Source organism: Montipora capricornis, chromosome 8 (assembly GCF_036669925.1).
Source record: "Montipora capricornis isolate CH-2021 chromosome 8, ASM3666992v2, whole genome shotgun sequence".
Taxonomy (NCBI): domain Eukaryota; kingdom Metazoa; phylum Cnidaria; class Anthozoa; order Scleractinia; family Acroporidae; genus Montipora; species Montipora capricornis.
Genome location: NC_090890.1, coordinates 41,754,772 through 41,776,217, shown reverse-complemented (window position 1 = coordinate 41,776,217; position 21,446 = coordinate 41,754,772). Strand labels below are relative to the sequence as shown.

The 21,446-nt window shown below is 38.5% G+C and overlaps 1 protein-coding gene across 1 annotated transcript in view; it reads left to right on the top strand.

Moving 5' to 3' along the window:
• Nucleotides 1-21,446, top strand: part of LOC138059138 (serine/threonine-protein kinase SMG1-like) — a 65,238-nt gene that overhangs the window by 17,917 nt on the left and 25,875 nt on the right. Inside the window, exons 15-42 of the mRNA XM_068904669.1 lie at nt 1,558-1,659; nt 1,736-1,812; nt 3,358-3,637; nt 3,810-3,940; nt 5,701-5,826; nt 5,925-6,043; nt 7,258-7,351; nt 7,514-7,615; nt 8,411-8,608; nt 9,052-9,136; nt 9,578-9,698; nt 9,817-9,915; nt 10,380-10,507; nt 11,728-11,892; nt 12,601-12,755; nt 13,195-13,336; nt 13,478-13,617; nt 13,805-14,080; nt 14,469-14,628; nt 14,745-15,610; nt 17,178-17,241; nt 17,469-17,570; nt 18,172-18,357; nt 18,763-18,943; nt 19,672-19,851; nt 20,181-20,545; nt 20,862-21,032; nt 21,244-21,378. Coding sequence (XP_068760770.1) covers nt 1,558-1,659; nt 1,736-1,812; nt 3,358-3,637; nt 3,810-3,940; nt 5,701-5,826; nt 5,925-6,043; nt 7,258-7,351; nt 7,514-7,615; nt 8,411-8,608; nt 9,052-9,136; nt 9,578-9,698; nt 9,817-9,915; nt 10,380-10,507; nt 11,728-11,892; nt 12,601-12,755; nt 13,195-13,336; nt 13,478-13,617; nt 13,805-14,080; nt 14,469-14,628; nt 14,745-15,610; nt 17,178-17,241; nt 17,469-17,570; nt 18,172-18,357; nt 18,763-18,943; nt 19,672-19,851; nt 20,181-20,545; nt 20,862-21,032; nt 21,244-21,378 — 4,950 coding nt within the window. The remainder of the gene's footprint in view (nt 1-1,557; nt 1,660-1,735; nt 1,813-3,357; nt 3,638-3,809; nt 3,941-5,700; nt 5,827-5,924; nt 6,044-7,257; nt 7,352-7,513; nt 7,616-8,410; nt 8,609-9,051; nt 9,137-9,577; nt 9,699-9,816; nt 9,916-10,379; nt 10,508-11,727; nt 11,893-12,600; nt 12,756-13,194; nt 13,337-13,477; nt 13,618-13,804; nt 14,081-14,468; nt 14,629-14,744; nt 15,611-17,177; nt 17,242-17,468; nt 17,571-18,171; nt 18,358-18,762; nt 18,944-19,671; nt 19,852-20,180; nt 20,546-20,861; nt 21,033-21,243; nt 21,379-21,446) is intronic.

Genomic DNA, 21,446 nt, shown 5'->3' with positions numbered 1-21,446 from the left:
ATTTCCATCTTGTTTATGTTGTTCAATAAATAATTATTATGGGCAAAGTATCCTATAACCAGATTGGCAAGGATATGAAGCAAAGAGAGAGAAGATTCACTGTTGTTTGTCTATGTTCTTGTCAAAACCTGAAAACTGGTCATTTTACGTTGTTGTTTTGACAAGTACAGAAGAAAAATGTACAAAAATGTGCATGTGCAACACGATCATTTTTTCCTCTCTTAACCAATAATATTACTGCTTTTTGGCATTGTGGTTGCCATAGCCGTTATAGTTTCTTAAACTCCCTATGGTCAATTCAGGACCTTGAGTTTTAGTAGCTCTATGGGTAAAGCATCCAACCAATGTTATGGAGGTCATAGTTTCAAATCGTTCCTAGGACTCCAGATGATTCTGATTCCTTTCTCTTATCGCCAGCCAACTTGTTTCCCGTGCTTCTCATGGGCACATTACACCTTCAACAACAATACAACAACATCAGTTGCATTTTGAAATGTGTCACTCGGTTTGATAAATTGCCAAGCACCAGTCAGTTTGTTGAATGTTGTTGATGTAAAAAAGGAAAGGAAAGGAACTTTATCAAGTGTCTAATCGTCCTAGCACTGGAGCTGTAATAGACCAATTTCGATATATTAAGATTCAGTCGAAACAAAAGGCATCATCTTGAGGCTCTGGGCAATAAACTCATATTAATCCTAATATTATTCCCCAGAGCCTCGAGATGATGTATTTTGTTTAGGACTGAATTTTAATGTATCAAAATTGGTCTATTGGGAACAATGTAAATTGAAATCAACAAATTAACGCAAATCAAATCTTTATATTGGTTTTTGAGGAGAGGAGAAAACCAGAGTACCTGGAGAAAAACCTCTTGGTGAAGAGTAGAGAACCAACAGACTCAACCCACATATGACGCCGAGTCTGGGAATTGAACCTGGACCACATTGGTGGGAGGCAAGTGCTCTCACCACTGTGCCATCCCAGCATTCATTTTCTCAATAGGAGTTTTCCATTGGCTGCATGTTACAAAATAGTAGAAAATGTTTTCCTCACACACCACAAATTAATTGTTTTGGAATAGGTTGACCGTAATAAGTTGACAGTTGCGTTTTGTTAGCATAAGGTCTACCATTACTGACTTTTTCCCCACCCACACTCCTGTAGGTTTTGAGAGTGAAACTGTATTGTTGGTCATTGCCTACGTGCCCCTTGTTGTTGTGCATAGTTTCATTCAAGCTTTGTTGTGTGGTGTATGTGTTACTAAAATGGTATGATTTTAATTGAAGTTGCAATAGAGGTTGTGGGGTGGTGGTCAGCTGGATATACATGTAGCAATCTCACAACATTTTAACACTCGTAAACTCTGACAGTGTTTACCAGTATATAGGAGGACATGCAGTCCATCTTGTGGTGCTCTGACCTTTTTACATTTGATTGTAAGAAATGGTAAATTAGGGGATGATCCTTGTCTTCATGAAATTCAATCCTACTGTAGAATAATATATATAATTTATATATATAGCATCTCAAAACTTAGCTTATCTGTCGACATTGCAGGTAGTTGCTCATGTGAATACTGCGATCCCTGCAACTTTCATTCAACGACTCCTTGAGCCTTGTTCACCTGTCATGAAATTGCGATTTTCTTCTGATGAAGCAGTGAGTATCATGCAACATCAATATTTAATGGAAGAAGAAAAAACATTGCTTTAATCTGAAATGAAAAAATTTATAGGTATTGTCATCAGTGATGAAGATTTATCAAGGCTTCCTTGGAATTCATGATGTTCCTCTATTGGAGACTGCTTACAAGTAAATACATAACTTTTAAAAATGTAATTCAATTTATCCAAAAGGTCTTGAGCAGGTCTTGAGGTCTTAAGCAGGCAAGTTATTAATTTTAAGAAATGAATGATCACTAAATCAATATAAAACACGAAGATGCACTATAAAAGGCATGGTGCCTTAGGCACATGCAAATGAAATATCAATCAACCGTGGATGCAACCGAGAGCGCTATGATAATTTTGTTCAATAAAAAGCCCCTTGGCAGTGTGACCATAAAATGTTAGTTGTCACTTTTTTTAAAAATCCCCAGTCCCTTTTTTTCGCACTAGAAATATCTTTTCAGGCCCTTTAGTCTCAGTGTTGCTGTTTGTTGATTGCTAGCCATCTTGGATAATTTATCAGTCATTCTTGAATAAATTTGAACAAAAGCAGTGGGTGAAGTGCCCCTTTTATAGTGTGCTTCAGTCGTTCAACGACCATCGTCATTTGTGACAAGATTTACAGGTGTGATTTGAATATTATTATAATAGCAATAACATAATTTACAATTCAACGGTTGACATGTAAATGCAGGAGATATAACGCAAGGCAATCGTCACGCCACATATATAACCTAAACAATAACAAAGTAAAAGGAATAATTGAAATAAATGATAGAAAAGTAAATTTTATATTTATTTCATTAAATTTACTTTTTTAACATTAATTTTATTTCAATTACTGTATTCATTTGAAATTAAAGGTGGTCATTCATTTCTTAAAATTCAATTTATGAATGTGTGGCTTCCAGACAGTTTATTATTTTATCAAAGAGCAGACCTTTGAGCACCATTCATATTCGCTTGGCTTGCTTGCCTTGCTGAATTTGCAAGTATTTGCCCCCTGCTCCTCCATTTTGTACATGTGTTGATGTATAGCCTGGGAGGGGGGTTATTAAAATTGTCTAGCATTAAAACAGAGAAAAAGGTCTCACTCCTAGGAGACAATTGGTTAAGCTTGCATTTAAAAATTAAAAAAAAGTGCATAATCCAACAAATAGCAAATGTAAGTCTCTACAGGTTGTCTTTACATACTTGTCAGGAGTTTGAACAAAACAAGTTCTGGTGAAAAGTGATTTAGTTTATAAGTATAAATTTAAAGTTCATAAGAATAAATTTATATGAAAAAGGAAAAATAAGTAAGTCTACTTCATTTTATTTATTTTATGTTGGTATGGTTTTAAAACTTTCCATTTCTTATTACTGCAGTAATTTTCTCTTTAAATTATTAGTTTAATCCTCCTGAACTGTCCTCCAATGATGAGTAAAATTGTCTGGCATTAGACAGAGTAAAATCTTTAAGTCTTACTCCTAGAAGTGGATGGCTTAAATGTCTTATTTGTTTCTTGTCAGAACATTGTTCAGTTTATTCTATTGTTTACCCTTACATTTCAAATACCCACCAACTTAAGTGATATTATCTAGAATGTTATCCATCCTAAACAATGTGCTTTTGTGGATAATTAATTGAAATGTGATTGCTTTGGGACCATTATTAATTTTGTCTTCTTACCTTTTGAACCTTGAACAGGATTGCTGTGACAGAACTGACTGACAGCTTTAGACTTCTGAAAACTATGCTGGAGGTTGTTGATAAAACTGACAACCAACCAGAAACTCATTTGAACAACAATGAAAGCAAGGCAACTTCTGCTGATTCTGATATTGACAATGGAACAGCAAACCCTGATAAGAATGCCAATGAAACTAACCTGGTGTCTTATAGAAGCAGTTATGAGTTGGAGACTATTCTAATCTTTGACCTTTGTGCTCTTTCTGAGATTGCTACTTCAAAGTCTGCTATTTTGAGGGTGAGTGTCCCCTGGCATTGACCAAAGAGAGACTAGTAAATACATTGCCTCTTAACACCTTGTCCCCTGTCCCTTAAGTGTAACTTAAATGGAACATTGCTGTTAGACACTGTTGGAAAAAGAAAAACCTTATTATTGTTATAAGTTTAACAGATAGCATGTTTGTCTGCAGCTATGGAAGCTTTCGCCAAGCCCTTTTCAGCTTCTTACCCAGAATCTAGATGCCTGTGATTGGACAGTGGCTGTTTGCCATCCATCTGTACAGTACACCATTCTCCATGCTCTGTATACTTACTGTCAGAGGTAAGCTAGCTTCTGGCATGGGTAAGAAGTTCTTTTTGGCAGATTTACCTCTGTAAAAGTAATCTTTTTAAGCAATTCGTCCTGTACCAAATTAGCAGTGCGCATCTAGTTTTCTTCTTCAATCATGCATCAGTAAGTTGGATGCAGAATACTAATAACTGAATAGCTTATGTTACATGTACATTTTTTTACGTCTCTATTGCTAATATTGGCATTATTTTCTATGTGGGGCTCTCCTATGTACAGCTTGCCCCTATGGTAGGTTGTAGATTAAATGTGAATGTCATGCACAGATCTGTGTGGTATTAACCATGGAAAGCAGAATAAAATTAATGTCATTGTATGTCCATATAACTGATCAGTGATTTTTTTCAAGTTCTGGTAAATATTTGCCAATACATGTACTTAAAGTGCCTTTCACCTCAACACACTTTTCCACTTATTAATGTCTCTGTTCCTTATGTTTGTGTGCTAACTTCTAGTTATGATCAAACATTGACTCCAGTTGGCGTTAATGGGGGAGCACTGCCTTGCGTCAGGTTAGCCTGTGCGACTTCCGGCGATTGTGTGACAAAGGAACCTCACTTATCTCCCCAGCACTACGAGCTGAATGCAAAACAGCATGTGCTGGATCGGACAAGAGTATCGGTTAGCAGGCGATATTCAAAAGGCAACGCAGCCAAGAAGCTTGGGGGAAGTCGCTGCGCAGACTTAACCGCACCACGCAGTAGTGTCCCGAGTTTATTGACAGACAACGAGGCCCAATCTCGACTCCAAAGGGAGGGAGGGAGGGAAAATCAAATCGTAACCACACTAATATAAAGAGAGCTAACTGCGCTGAACAACAGAACATAAGTGATCTCTAAATAGTTTTCACATGCTTTTATAGCTAGACAAATGTCTGCTGGCATAGCCAGTCGGAAGAGCTGTACTACGAGAGAACTTAGTGTTACACGTGCCAACTCTTAGCCGTGAATAGAGCTTTGAAAAAAGCGCCAATGCCGTGGATCGTACTAGCCTGCTAGAGACAACAAAGCTGCGAAGTTCGAAGGAAAAATACAATAAATCCTTAGTGTTTGCTGACCTTGGCAACTAGACGGCACAAACGCTACATTGAAAACAGAGCCGCCATGAAAGGGTTACAGATAGTATTGTCACGATCCATTAACTACATTTTACTTGCGTGACAGTAAAATTGCCTTTTATCCTCCAAAATTGTCCCAAATACATTGTGTTGTTCTTAGAAGCTTTTGATTGAAATTTCACTTCTTTTATTGGCTTTGAAAGATGGGAAAAGTGGTCAAACTGGGCAATGAAGGGGATCCAGAATGGGTTGAATACCAGGTTGGCGTCACAGACTGCTTTGCATTGAGATAGTTCTTTGAAATCAGAGATGCAAATTAATTTGTGACCACTTTTCCTGTCTTTCAAAGCCAACAAAGAAGTGGAATTTCAGTATAAGTATAAGGGGTCAATAAAAGTTGTTGTTGTTGTTGTTCAATCAGAAGCTTCTTAAACCTAAACAAACAAAGCATAGACCTTATTCATAAATGGCGGTCAATTTATAATTCTTTTGTCGAAGTGCAAATTAGCCTACCAAGCCTCGATACCATACAGTGAATTGAAAAGAATTCTTGCTCTAAAATGAGGCTTGGTAGGCTAATTTGCATGTGGACAAAAGAATTATAAATGTGACCGCCATTTATGAATAAGGTCTATCATGAAACGATAATTGTAATATTATTTGTCTCTGGTTTCAGGTACAACCATTTCCTTCCTAATTCCCAGTCAGAGGGAATAAGGGTCTCACCAGATGGAGATATGGTTTCTATGTTTACTTTACTGTCCAAAGTGTTAAGAAATTCCAGCACACCACAAGATTCCAGGTTTGTCAGTCAAGTACAACTTTCGTAAACTTCTTTTCATTTCTTTCTTTTTTATTTGTTTTTGACATTCTTTATCTTGATTGTTCATCTTCTTGCAGAAAGTTGTGTTTGGTTTGGCTGTTTGAGACCTTAGATAGAGCTCTCATCACTGGTGTCCTGCCGTTAGTCAGTAAACACATCAACTTCGATTCCATGGCATCAAGCATTTTGCCTTCTTGTAAGTGAATTAAATACTGCAATCCATGACCAGAAAGTAGAGACACTTTCACTTTTCACTTGCACTCTTGCAAAGCTGTCTCCAATGTAATGTATGTAACATTCTTGTTTTGACATAAATGATGCCTGAAGGATTTAGGGTGTGTTGGTATAAGAATGATGATGGAAAAGAAATTAATTTTGTGTTGTTTATATGCTAAAATGTCCATTGTATCAACACTTTTTAGAAGATCATTGTTAAGAAAACCACTTTTCAGTATAGGTGAGCTAGACTGAAGCACATTTTTGGTTCAAATGTAGTTTTTTTTGTTTAGTGAGACTAAATATGATAATTTAGGCAGAGTGAAAAGCAAGCTAATGCAGTGGTTTGGGGGGTGGGGGTTCCAGGGAGGTTTGCAGGGGCATTGGCTTGAGTTGCCTTGTACGTTGCTTGCTTAGCTTGTGTGCTTTTCCCTCCCTCTCATATTCTAGGGTAAGTATAAATTCCACACTGGCTTTCTCCATGATGTGTTGACAGGTACTTGGGAGGTAGACTGTGGCTCAGTTGCCATGATGACCTTGTTGTTGCTGAGGAGAGTGCTGCCTCCTCTCTTGCTACCTTTACTGCACCTGCATATACCCTCTAGTAAATTGGCATAGTGTTTCAAGGTTGTGTTTAGGTTTATTTGTCACTACTATACTACCACTGATTTACACTGAGAGAACAGAAATCACAAATAGTCATAATTTACAACTTTTTTTTAACAACACAAGTTAAACTACGGCTTACAATACTAAATAGCGAGTGGTGAGAAGACCTCAGGAAGCCAAAGGCTTGTACAAAGAGGTCCCCTCGTGATATAAGTACTGTATTTGATTCAAGGAAAGACCAGGCGGCTGCAGTAAGTAGGAAGGAAAAAAAAGACAGTGAAATTGTTTGTTTTATTTGGAAACTGTACATGCAACCTGATTGTTGAAAAAATATATGCAGGATGCATCTGGCGTAATGCAGTTTAACAGTTAAGGATTAGTTAAATGGTTAAAAGTAAAGAAACTCAAATACTAGTGAAACCAACTCTAGGCAAGCACGAGGTACACAGCAAAACAAAAATCTTGTCAAGTTTTTCACACCAGGCTAACCTCCAGTTTATGTCAAAGGAAGTCCTCAAAGAAGTTTTAACTTTTGATGTGCAATAACAGAGCAAAAGCTTTTTTCATCTTAATCTCTGTCAACAGCATTTGATCATGATCCAATCATGTCAATAGAGATTGGCCTTTGCCTCAAGATCTTGCTTGAACTCAAACTCTTATCAAGAAACTGCCTGAAAAAGTAAGTGGTAATAATGTTGCAAATTTAAACAGCGTTGATTATTCAAGCCAGTTACTAGCTCTCCAAGGTAAAGGAATAAAATCTTATCTAGTGGACAAAAGGTAGTTGACTTCAAGTTTAAAATATTAGACTTTCTTAACTTTAAGAAATTATGTATTACAGGTTGTTCAAGGACTGCTCTGTCCGCCTTATGGATGTGAACAAAGATGTGCGGAGAAACTACCAAGAACTTGTCAAAGCTTTGCCAACTGACCTTTTAACCAGGTTTGGGAAAACTATAGTTTTTTTTATATGACTAATGTTTTTCTTGTTATAGTACCTCTAACAGGAGTTGAATCTATGCTTTAACACTGAGCAACAGGAGACTTGTTGGAGCAAATGCCATTAAGGCACATTTTATCCCAGAGAGCTAAAAGCAGTTTGAAACATCCATGCTTCAGTGTGTCCGCCAAGTTTGTTTAGAAATGCTGTAATTTAACAAAGTGATAGCTGTCATTCAATAAGGTAGTCTTTGATTCTTATTATTTTACTATGACATGCCTTATTCACCTTGTTGGGAAGCTGTCATAAGCCTGGCAGGGCAATTTTCCAAGGCATGTTTCTGGTTGACTTTTTGGGATATGTTTTTTTGTTTTTCTGCACATTTTTGCCCCTTTGCTCCTTACACTGCTAATAAATGGATATAGTGGTTTCAAAAGGAACTCTGATTATGCGTTTGTGGGGAATTGAAACACAGAAATGTGTTTGTCAACTGATGTGGTAGATTGACCACTGCAAATAGTTTTGAGAGCTGATGTTTCAGGCATGAGTCCCTCGCATTTCTGTGCAATGTGGCTAATGCTAAGTCCTGTGATTGTTACCTGAGTGGTTTAGGGCCGCTCTTAGCTGGCTTGTAAGAATTTCTTATTGTTGACTTGGGAGGTGGGGGCCATTTATGTTTAGTGGCTGGCAGTCACTAAAGTGACCCTCAGATTTTCCAGCCACCCATCCCCCTTTCAGCTTGATTAGATCAAAAGCTCCAGATTCATCAGTACTGTAATCTCACTTTTTCTTTCACAGTTCCCTTAACCAGAGCTTGTTTGAATCAAGGACTACTCAAGAAAGCCACAATGTTGGAATTGGCAAGCCTTTAACCACAAGCTGCAATGACGTGTGGTTGGCTCGTAAAGGTCACATGGTCAAACCTCCTACAGGATCATTTCATTCTCACGATTTCCAAATGGTTATGGGGTTTATCTTATCAGGTGTTTTTCCAAGGTAATAGTTATTGTAGCAAGCAAATAGTCTTGAGGTGCAGACATAACATGATGGTAGCATTGTGTTCAAATTATGGGGGGAATCCTACTTATGGCGGGAAAGGCATTTGTTAGGAGGAATTTTTGTTAGGAGATGTTTTACCTTAATCCATTGACTCCCAGGGGTTCCCCATTGACTAGTCTGGCCAGTTTTGGGCGTCACAGGGTTAATTTCAAAGATCTGTAATACCAGAGAAACGAAATAAGGCTTTTACCAGTGTTCTTACCATCCTCAAGCAATAAAAACTAACCTGTTGTTTTATATATAGTTGCTGTAATCATGCCATACATTATGCATCCATGACCAATCAAATCTTGAGAAAGTAAGACTAGGCCTTTTTTGAACTGATTTCACTGCAACTTGATTGGGTCTACTTACTTTATATTAAATTATTTGTACTACAGCAAGGAACGGAATGCTGACTGGCTGACCAGGCTTTTTCACAGTTGCAACAGAGTGCAGAGATACTCAGAAGCAGAGATGGTACAGGTAAAGTGTGCATCTGTTCTTTCTTACACTGAACAATTTTGCTTGATCTGCATTATTTTATATAATGTGGAAACAAATACAAATATAAACAAATACAAATACTTTATTCGCTCATTTGCACCTTGTTACATGAATAATTATTATTTTAAAAAAAAGAAAAGAGGTGTATATTTGTGCAGGAATTAGAGCTTGGAGACTAAAATAATCAAGAATGGCCGCCATTTTAGTATTCTTTTGTTTACCTGCAAATTGGCCCTTTTGGCCAATCTTTCACTTTGAACAAGGCCAGAATCGAACGAAAGAATACTAAATTGGCGGCCATTTTGGAATAAGGTGAATGGGTGGATGTAATGCTATTCTGGTTGGGGCCAGGTTGAATGAGAATCTAAGCATTGTTGCGATTTGTTTTGTCTAATGAATATATATTTTTTTACCTTCCAGTTTGATAGGTGTGAATCATTGCTCTGGTTCTGGGCGACATGGGAAGCAGCTCAGTTTTGTATTTTATCACGCCTGCGTACTCCACTTGGCAGAGCACAGGAAACATTCCAAGCAATAGAAGGTACACGTAATTCTTATTTTTTTTAGTGCATCCTTTAGATACATTCTGTTTTTAATTCTTACACAAGTTCTTGATGTAAAATGAACAGCTCAGGCAGTTTGTTTGGTTCATTTAACAGGTGCTTTACAGAAATTTATCAAGGATGTGAATGGTCAACAAGAGAGCAAACCAAAGCATGAAGAAAAGTCAGCTTTGGAAGAAGAAGGCCACGAAGCAGGTACAGGTTGTAACACCTTATTTCCCATTTTGAAAGATTGTGTACCCTTTTTGCATTCTTTGACAAGATGTCCTGTTTCACGTAAAGTGGAATTTGTGAAATTTCTACCCCAAACGTTACATGAAAGGCTCTGGATCTTTTTTCATGTTCATTTGTCCATTAAATTTGAATGTGACCCTAATCCAAATAAAATGATGCAACTATGCCCTTTGAAGAAGTTGGACATTAAAATTATGACCTTACATGTAGATTACTGGTTTGAAGCTCTTCGTCTTATCTTCAAGAGACTCTTGGTTGCAGGCCAATTAACTAAGTTCAGTAATAATAAAAATTATCAATAATTATTATTGTCACATTTGAGGATAGTATATTATGGAATGTCAAGTTTTAGGGTGGTATAAGAGTGGAAACGGTTTTTGTCTTTAAATGTACTTGATTTCCTTTTTAACAATTTTCTTTGTTAGATGATGGTCCCACACCTCACTTGAACCACCTTCAGTGTAATATGCTGCTACAGTTCATTGAAAATCTAGAGAAATTGATGTATAATGGCTATGAAGGATGTGTTGTTGGCCTGCCATCTCCACCCAAGGTAACATAGCATGAAGTGTGTTCAGACTGCACGTTTTCAAAGGGTGCAGAAACCTTTTTCACAAAAGTCAGCCATATAAAATATTTGTTTTAATGCTAATAGGTCCTTCTACTTTTGCTACAATTTGAGATTCCAAAGAATTTGTAAACTTAATGGTGTCAGTGTGTCTGATCAACACTACACACACAATAATCTAAATTGGCTCCATTAATGAAAGTGGTCTTTTATTCTCCTCGTTAAATAAACCATTGTCCACTTAAGTTACTTTATGCTTTCATACCCCTATCTGCTCTAGAGATGTTGAGTTATGTTGCTGAGGTTTTTTAATGCCATGTGACCTTGATGGTGTTTCACACTACTTCACCAGTGCATGGTGTTAAAGATGCCTTGAGTAATTTGACCCACCATTTTGGCCCACCAGTCTTTGTTTTGTTGGGAAAACATTTTTAAATTCAATTTTTTAGAGATTTAAACTAGCCCATTTTTTCAAAGCCCAATTAACCCATTGACTGGGGTTCCCCATTGACGAATAAAATCGTCTGGCGTTAGACAGAGTGAAATACTAAGTATGGCCGGCTTAGGCCAGTTTAGGGGTGAATGGATTAAGCTAATCCTGGGTTACAGGGAAACTGCAGTTTGTTTAATTATATAAGAAACTTTCCATAAGATTTTTAGCCTTCAATTTTGACTCAGATGTTTGGTTCCCTTAGGCCTAAAATAATTACATTGTTAAGGCTTTTCTATTAGCAAAATTCAAACTTTGGCAGCTGGTATGGTGGGTGAGGTGATAACATGGAACCATGGGCTGAGTGGCTGCGTGAGACACCTTTATCTGCTTGCATCGGATCTCATCCCATACAAAAGCAGTGTAAAGCAAACAAATCTGTTTTGTCTGCTTACTTGGTACAGTATTTAACACAATGTGTCTACATTGGGTAAAGATTCTTTTGCAGCGTTTTCATCTACATGGTTTGAAAATGGTATTCTTTGACCCTGTACCCTTAAGGGTTTCCCCTTTCAAAAGCAAAATCCTCCAAATTGCATTAGTATAAGGCTCCTGATTACTCTAGGTGATGACTGCATCTTGTTTGGTTTAGCAAACAAACTACCACCGGCCTGAACATGGCACTGATTATTGTGAACAAAAAATGTTGTTCCCCACCAATGCAAAGACTTTCTATTTTTTAACTTCATTTTGAAACATTTGTGTAATTTTTCAGTCTGTCCGGGTATTTTTCCGCACAAATCGTAGTACATGTCTTGAATGGCTGACCAGGGTGCGCAAACCAGTGATGAGTGTGGGTTCAGCTTGTGGCTCTCCTTCAGCAACTGTTTGGCATGGATTTCGGACTCTGCATGAAATGAAAATTGGCGAGAACACAAAGGTATTGTTCTAGATTACATGTATAGTAAATGATAGTAACTGTTAACCTCTTTTGCCCATATCAAAAGGCACTCTCTCAACCGTTTTCTATACATTTGTATGCATTTAAATTCAATTTAACAAACATTTAATTTAAACACAAAGAGTGGGTAACTGTCACACTGATGCCCTTTGGCCCATGTGGTATGGCTGCAAGCTTCCTGTAGCCTATTGGCCATCTTGTGCTGTTTGTATGGCTGATGTCCTCCCTCACCCTCCCCATTTTCCACTGCCTGTCGGTGTGTCGTGTCCTGAAAATCTTGCCTGGAGGCTCATGGCTTGGTTGCAGGGATTCTCAGCCTCAGGAGCGGTACACATTGTACGGGCTGGCTGGTTGGCAGGCCTTATGTGGAAGCCCCTTGATACAGCTATATCCAAGGTACCCAGCCTTCATTATGTGATGCAGTTGTTAATTTGACAAGTTCATGAGCGGAATCTGTTTCAGATCAGGGATTTTTTTGAAGTAACCAATTTCCTCATTCTCATGACCTACATGTACACATTAATTTATTTTGATCAAGTGGTAATATTGTTCAGAGAAATTAGGAACTGATCATTGTTAGAAGTTACAAGCTTTGTGTATGACCATTATTGGTGTGCTGTGTATTTGTTTGGGCATTCACAGGGTTTGCATTCAACCCATAGCTCATTCAGATGTCTTTGATTTCAGAGTGAAGAGTTTGATAATGCTGTACTTTTAACAGCTGAAGCATTGTGTGAACTGAAAAGTCCACATGCCATCTCCGGTTTGATGGCCTGGTGTGAACAGACTATGGGCCGAAATTATTCCTGGATAAATGGCATTGTAATGAAAGCCAAAGGATGGTGAGTTGTAGTTCAGTTGTGTGTCAAGTTTGGGAAGATAATATTTCATTTACTTTGTCAGACAATGCCCTTTAGCATATAAATTCCTGAAATTCCTGATGTACAAAAAAGCTTTCATTACAAAGTACAGAGGAACCTTGGTTTTACAAAGTACAGAAGGTCTGGCAAATTGTGGTAGCTGCATGCATATGAAGGGTTTTTAAAAATAATACTTTTTACTGAAAGTAGGCTCAAGAATGTGGTTTGGTAGAACAAGAACTTTCCACATGTGTCAAGGTTCCACGACAATATGCTCAAAGTTGTTTCTGCCATAAGTTATTACTCTTCTCCTGGCCAGAAAACGAGAGCATGGTCAATTAGCTAAGGCTGGTCCAGGCAGAATTTGTGGTACATATGAGTACCTTTACCATTAAAGTATTAATTTGCTTATTTATTTTAGGTATGAATCTTCAGCAGCAGAATTCAAATCAGCACTGGAAGAGACTTTGTCAGGGGCAAAAGCAAGGAACCAGGGGGAGGAAAAGAAGGCAAATGAGTCAACGTCACTTTGCAACACAGTCACTACTTTCCTTGTTGATGAGGTGCAGATCAGTGGGTCATGTTATTTTATTGTTGAAAATGAAGCAAAAGTGATGACAACTTGATGGTTGTCACATGGTTTGTGATGGTTCAGCACACACAATGTGTGGAATTGTTTTCAATCAAGAGTTCTTTACTTTCAGGCAACAGACTGCTACATAAAGCTTTCATCCTGGAATGAGGTAGTGGAGTGGCAAAAACATGTTGGAGACTTCCGAAAACAGTGTTCAGACACCGGTGTGCAGCATTCACTGATGCCAAATGTTGACATGAACTTTGTAAAGTAAGTAGTTACAGATGCCACTCTCAATTTCTTATGTGTCCACTTTATATGCTGGCCTAAGAGTTCTTTGGGATGAAAACACTGCAAAATGTTTGCCTTACTTAAGAAGTTGAAAAGTGTTGTAGAGACTAGGTATGCACTTGCATCTGCATTCTGTGAAGACGCATCTGCATTTGTATTTCTTCAGAGCCTTATCCAAGTTTGAGGAATGCAACTTCTCATCAATTCATGACCATCTGCGGTTGATTCCTGGAGCAGCACTTAGCTCTTTGACTGAAAATATGACCAAGTCTTCTTGGTCTGTGAAGTTGAATCATCCAGATGATACCTTCACTCCTCAGTGGGCTCCAGGCAAGATTGAACAGACAGCTGTGCTGTCTCTTATCCAAGCAGAGACACTATACTTCACTTCAGGAACAAGGACAAAGGCAAAGGATAACAACACAAAAGAACACAAGATCATGTGAGTTAGATATCTTTTTAACTGTTTAAGTGTTTAGTCGTTCTAGCGCTGAAGCACCAGTTGGGGACACTGTAAACTGAAATTGACAATCAACACAAGTCAAGACAAATGCTGGTTTTTGAGGAGAGGAGAAAACCAGAGTACCCTAAGAAAAACCTCTCAGTGCTGAGAAGAGAACCAAGAAACTCAACCCACATAATTTTTGACGCTGGGTCTGGAGTCAAACCTGGGCCACATTGGTGGGAGGCTAGTGCTCTCACCACTGCACTATCCCTGCCCCAAAGGGTCTCAAACTTAATGCCTACAGTCTGCCCAAGTTATGAATCACTCCCTCTTTAAATGGCCCTAGCATAATTCAGTTTTTTGGTGCTTTTTTAATTTTATAAAGTCAAGCCGTCAAGGAGTGCATCCATCACGCTTCCTCTCTGTGTGAAGGGGTTCTTCAAGTGGGAACACTTGGCTGGCCACTAGAAGTCTCTGCTTCTCACATCTCTCAAATGCAGTTTGCTGCAACTGTGGAAAATATCTTGGCCACTGCTGTTCAACAGGTCTGTACAAGGTGGCTTTTCAATTTAACCAGAGAATATTTTCTAGCAAAACATTGTATCCATTTCCTTTGGATTTTATGCCTTATCAACTGCTCCCTGTTTTCAATTCTTACTAGGAGGAAGTTTCACCGTCATTTCTGCAAGGCAATGGAACTTTTACTGTAGACCACACTCAACATGACACTGCTGTATTGAACAAGGCATTGAGATTTTGCAGTAACCTTTATCATGTGATGTCCTCAGTGGGAAAACATCAAAACAGCCTAAAAAGTGAGCTTATTTCACTTCAACTTGCAACTGCACGGCTGGCTAGGAAGCACCACAATTTTACCCTCACACAAAGGCTATTGCTGAAACAGGTTTCCTTATTGGGGAGTCCAGTCAAAATCTCACCAGATTTGAACTGCAATAAGAAACAGTTTCTTGAGCGGTTAATGGAGAGCTTGAATGATGCATCTCTGACTTCTGCAAAGCCAGTTGATGTGATGCAAATACAAAGAGAATGTTCCAAGTTAGCCTTTGCCCTCGGACACAATTCAGAAGCAGTGTATTTTCTGTCAGACAGCATTTCTCAGTATTCAAACCTTGGGGATATTGATTCTAATGTTGGAGAACTGAATTCAAGGTCATTACTCACCCTTGCTAAATGGTTCCTTAATGATCGCAAGCTTCTCACTGCGGCAACCAAAGTCAATGGAAATGGCCTGTCGGTTGCAATGAAAATCAATTCTTTGTGTGATTTGGAAACAAGCTATGTCAGTCTGGGACACAGCACTCTCATCCCACTGCTAGATGATGCAACTGAGACTTCTTTGAATGCTAACACAATCCCCAGCGTGGCTAGTGGTGTTACCGACACAGAATCTGTCTGTGGACAGCTTCTTCACCTGGCCACCATGCAGTCACCAGATCTGGGTAAGGCTTGGTTCAATTTAGCTGGATGGTGTTATCGATGGGGAAGAAAAACTGTGGAACAAGCCAGGTGTGTGTCAGATTTAAAAAAATTCACAATAGTCACTGATATTCATAATGTTGATTTTATGCTGCATGAAATGACATTTTACTTTTGTCACATTGTAACGATTATTCCATTTATAGATAATATAAAAAGAGAGAACAATACTCTTCCTTATTATTATTATTATTATTATTATTATTATTACTACCATTGCCATTACTATAGAAATAATTACACTAAAAACTTCATCACTGTAACATCAAAGTTGAGAACTCAGTGATTGGTTCAAAGTTCTCGCGCCAGTTTTTCAACCAATCAGAAGTGAAACCAAAACCAATCGTGTCTAGCGCATGCACATTTTTCTGTGCTTTGTGTCGGCTACGTGTAATTACTTCGAGTCTTGATTGGTTTACCGGATTGTTTCCATCCTTTTTAATTGGCCAAAGTAATTACTTTGTTTTGGTTTTACGACACTCGATTGCAACACACTCTAATGAATTTTATTTAAATGTCAACTGCATGAATTTAGTGCTAGGGCAATAATTGGGGACACTCTACAGAAATCAAATCAAATCAACTCATATCAAATTACAGGTTGATTTTTGAGGAGAGGGAAAAACTGGAGTACCCTGAGAAAATCCTCTCAGAGCAGAGTAGAGAACCAACAAACTCAAGCCACACATGACACCGAGTCTGCGAATCAAACCCGGGCCACATTGGTGGGAGGCAAGTGCTCTCACCACTGTGCCATCCCTGCTACAATGCCTGTTGAAATTTTTGAATGTGACAGGTTATCAATAGCCCTGATTTCAGCATTTATGATTATTAGACAGTTGCACTCTAAACATGTACTTGAAATGCCAGAAACTTAGGTATCATGCCTGAGTAAAACTAATTGCTTGTTGCACTTTTTACCCAGGGGTCCCATATTCTTGAATTACTTACTTGGTTGATTACTTCCTGAATTGGGCTCCACTCAGTGACTAATACCATAATACTCATTTAAAATCTTTGACACTCATGCATGATTGAAAAGAAGCATCCGATTCAGCTCAGTGTTATCCATGTGTGAGCAAGGACCATTAATAAAATAGCATTTATCAAACAATACTTCTTATTTGGCAAATTGTTGCCTTTGTTTGGGTACAGCAGAGACCCCTCATGGTCAGAATTTTTAAACTCTCTGAAGAAAGTAAGACTGTAGTGGTTAGGAGAAAGCAGTAAAAGTGGTTGAAGGAGTTGTGCAGTTGAAGTGGTTTTAAAAACCGATACTGGAAAAACTAGCCACAAAATACAGACAGAGAGGGACAGTTGTGAGACACGATGTATTTGCCCTGTTGAGGGTTTACAGAGCATAACTTCTTGAACCCTGACAATATAGTGCAAAAGCTTGGTCCATGCATTCATTCAGCACACATTGCAAAATTAATATTTTTTACTTATAGTCATGCACTACAGCGTAACAGTAGAACATCTACAGGTCAGACCTCAAAAATTAAAACTATGCAACAGAGAAATCAGAGGAACACTTAAAACAAATGGAAAATGACAACATTTGGCAGTAACAGACAATAATATTATTTTGTTTCAGCTCAATGGGAAATGTTGACTTGCTTTCAAAAGAAAAGGAGACAGTTCTTCAGAATCTTCCACAGGTAAGAGGATGTTCTGTGTTAGGTGAATGTGTAGATTAGAGGGCATGAACAGTAGTAATACTAATATTGCTGACCTTCTTGTGGCAAATTTAGACTTAAAGGGACATATATCGTAATGATGATCAAAATTTAGCAGCATCTTTGTAACTTTCACTTCTTGCATAATGATGTTCCTTTTTAAACATAGTTTATAGTACTTTTAATTAGTTCTGTTTTTTGTCCCCTAGTCTGCTCGGCCAGCAGAAGTTGAGTCTGTTCTACTGGTGCTGGGTCAAGTACATGTTACAGCATACTTCAACCAAGAAGAGGACATTGGTGAAGAGGATCAGGTAAATTTAAGCCAGTACAATCCCTAATGAAAGTTCTATGTGGAGTTAAGTGTTCCTCTTTGATTAAAATGGTGATGCTTTGTTTATAGAGAAAGTGCATTTAGCTATCAATCATTCTTTACAGGTGCCATACCATACCTCAGTTTCTCTTGGGACTTTAAATGGTCCCAAGAGAAAACAAAAACAATGCTTATGCAAAACAAACAAAGAGTATTATGATATTTTCTGAAGTGGCCTATTAAAATTAATTGTGAATCTGAAACAACAAAACAAAAAAAATCAATTTAATTGAAACAGAATTTAGTTAAGAACCCAAACAGGCAGGCAACAATAATGGTCAAAGTACAGCTCAACTGCAAGCATGTATCCAACTCCAAAACCACTGGACCATGTTGCCTGCCAACTTTGTACAGCCTTAGAAAGGATGATAGCATTCTGCCGTACCTGAGACCGTTAAGATCTTTTCAATGCTGCTGCCTAAAGGTCGCCTGCCTAAATTTACTTGGGCTACTAACTTTTAATGTTGGAAGCCCGAAGGGCTCGCGGAAAATTGTCTTAGGCAGCAGCCTTGATCTTTTGGCTTTTTTTCTTCACAATGCAGGTGTATGACGATGGAATTGAGAATACTAGAAAGCAACTTTTGACAGTTTGCCCTGGATTGCATGATGCACAGCCTCAGTTGCTGGACAATCTTTTGGCTGTGTGGACTGGTGTTAGAGACAGGCTATTCAAACACTATCACTTTGCTGCTAAGGCGTACTTCATGTATCTCAGAATGGGCACAGAGGTAAAGACAACTTCACAGGAAGTTATCACTAAGTATATCCTGTCTTAAAGGAGAAAAAGTAATGGATATGAGTTACAAGATAATGAGATATTAACCAAGGATGAGATTTTTACAGCATTAGCAGAAACCTCTTCATCATTGTTATGAAGAGCAGAAAATCCAGTACTTTTTAGTCCAGTCCTTCAAGTTGTAACCACTTCTTTAATTTTATATAATTTAATGTACATGAGCATCATCACAATTTTTTTCTTACACAATGCTGCATGTGGCAAATGGATGCATCTAAAGACATTTAGCAACAGGAGCAAGAATTGTGAATAACAGATTTGCATGTTGTTGATTTTTTTCAAGTGTACACTGTAGGTGATCTCTAGATTTAGTTATAGCAATTCATTGTTTTTCCAGAATTGTGACAAATCACGCAATGCAGTAAAGGAAGAACCAGTAAGTAGTCACAAGACTAGTGACGATGACTGTAATGTTACAGCAACCTTGCGACTTCTGCGTCTTCTCGTTAAGCATGCTGGTGAGTTACGCATTGAATTGGAAGAAGGACTCGTGACCACTCCTACCAGACCTTGGAAAGGTAATAATTTTTAATGGTGCTCTGTTTTAAAACATTTTGGACCAGGGATGTTGACGTATTGATTGCCCAGGTTAATGTGAAGCTGAAACACAAATTGGAAAACCTCTTTATCAAATGATGGGAGGCGTGGTGGCCTCATGGTCAGTGTGCTCGACTCCGGATCGAGTAGTTCAGGTTCGGGTCCTGGCCAGGGACATTGTGTTGTGTTCTTGGGCAAGACATTTTACTCTCACGGTGCCTCTCTCCACCCAGGTGTATAAATTGGTACCGGCGAAAATGCTGGGGGGTAACCCTGCGATGGACTAGCATCCCATCCAGGGTGGAGTAGAAATACTCCTAGTCGCTTAATGCTACAGAAACCGGAGATAAGCGCCGGCCTGGTGGGCGTTCTAGGCTCGTAGTGGACTTTACCTTACCTTTATCAAATGAAATTATTTTTTAAAGGATAGGGGAAAGAAACATGTTGTCTTTGTTTGTCCTAGAATTTCTATGAAGTTATAAATTCTGTATTGGGAATTTTACATTTGCTTAACAATACTTTTCCCAACCCTGTTGAATCAAGGTGCCTTGGAATAAATTTTTTTGGACAATTTAAACAATATTGCTTAGTTTTCCCAGTGAAAGAAGAAAAAAAATCCAAAAAGCTTGATATGTTGTACAGTATTTCCATTTTACTCTAAAAACAGTCCTTCAGTTCTTCTTTTGTTCTTTTTTATTCTCCATAACAGACATAACACCACAGCTGTTCTCTCGTCTGAATCATCCTGAGAGTTATGTTCGACAAAGTGTCTCTGAGCTGTTGTGTCGTGTAGGGCAAGATGCCCCTCATTTGATTGCTTACCCAGCAATGGTTGGTTGTTCAACTTCTCTTCCAAAGTATTTGCTAAACAAAAGCAAGGAAGGGGATGGTAAGGACACTTAATGTTTCTTTAAGGAAAATGCAATGTAATGATAGGTGATCCTCTGTTCTTGGGTCAACGTGAAGTGGGTAGAGATTCGATGGACTTATTTCCTCCATGTAGTTTGATGGGCCTCAAGAGATTTATGGAAAAAAGTAGCAAACAAGCTATCTGATGAGATGCTTGACGAGGTCAGCAATGACCCAGTAAGCTCAAGTATAACTGATGGTTAGAGCAAGTCATGTCAATTTGGATAGATAATTTTAAATTTTTATTGTGGGTTATGTGTGTAAATGTCATTCACTAATCTTGAATTTCCTGTCACTAACGATCTACAGGTCTTCTACCTCTGCTTGTGTCACAATCCTCTGATGCACCAGCAGAAAACAGTCAAACCAGTGAGATAAACAGCAAAACAGAAGGTGATGCCCTAACCAGCTGCTATCAGGTAATTGTAGAGTCTATTAGAGCTCACAATCCTCAGCTGGTCTCAGAGTTGCAGGGATTTATCATGGAGTTGCGACGAATCACTCTACTATGGGAGGAATTGTGGCATGGCTCTCTTCTGCAGACTCACCATGATGTGACTCGTCGACAGCAACAACTAGAAGAGGAGATAAAGAGGGTTAATGGTAACCAGAACCTGACCAATCAGCAAAAGGCTACACTGATCAGGGAGAAGCATGTTGCTATCATGAAACCAGTGAGTGCTTTAGAGTGATTTGTTTGTCTGCTGGGGCCCGTTTGTTAAACGCCCCGAAACTTTATGGGCCATTTTCAGGTGCCACTATTCCCTTTGTATTTCAAGAATGAAGAGGATTTAAGTTGTCAAACTTCACAGTCATTTTTCTTTTTGTTACCTTGAAAACATGTTAAAAGATCAGCTTTCCAAAACAAGCAGTTGGCAGTTTCACCAAATGGCTTTTTGGGCCCGAAAAGTTATCAGGACTTTCGAGAAATGGGCCCCTGGGGTGAAATTAGTGCTTAGTAGTCAATGCTAAATGTTTCTCCTTTGCTAGGTTGTATTTGCAATTGAACAGTTGAACAAAATTACTTGCCAAGAAACTGTTACACCCCATGAGCAGTGGTTTCAGGTGTCGTACAGTGAAGCCATCAAAGCGGCGATTGAGGCATTACAGAATCCTCCTGATCCTTCAGACCACAGATCCAGCTGGGAGCCATTTAAACAAGTAAACTCAATACCTTTATGCCTAGTCACTGCTGTATTTCATTTTTGTTTGAACGAGGCTATCAAACTGTCATCCCACGCACTGTCACTGCAAGGTGCCATTGCAACTCCATTCAATTGAGTTTTCATTTTTGTTATCCTATCAAACCCAAGTGATGTTCAAAGTGGAAGCTCTATTTTTATCCTTTATGTACTTTTTATAACCTCCACAGCTGCTTCAGGGACTACAGGCCAGATCTCAAAAACGGTCAGCTTATGTTCTCCGCATGGATGAAATTAGCCCTGCATTGGCAAGTTTGAAAGGTTCTGCTGTTTACATGCCAGGGCAGACTCATTTTAGTGGAAAGGTATTTATGATATCTTATTCTGTAGTTATTTCAACTTCCATGTGGTTGTCTGGGGTCAAAAAACCAAT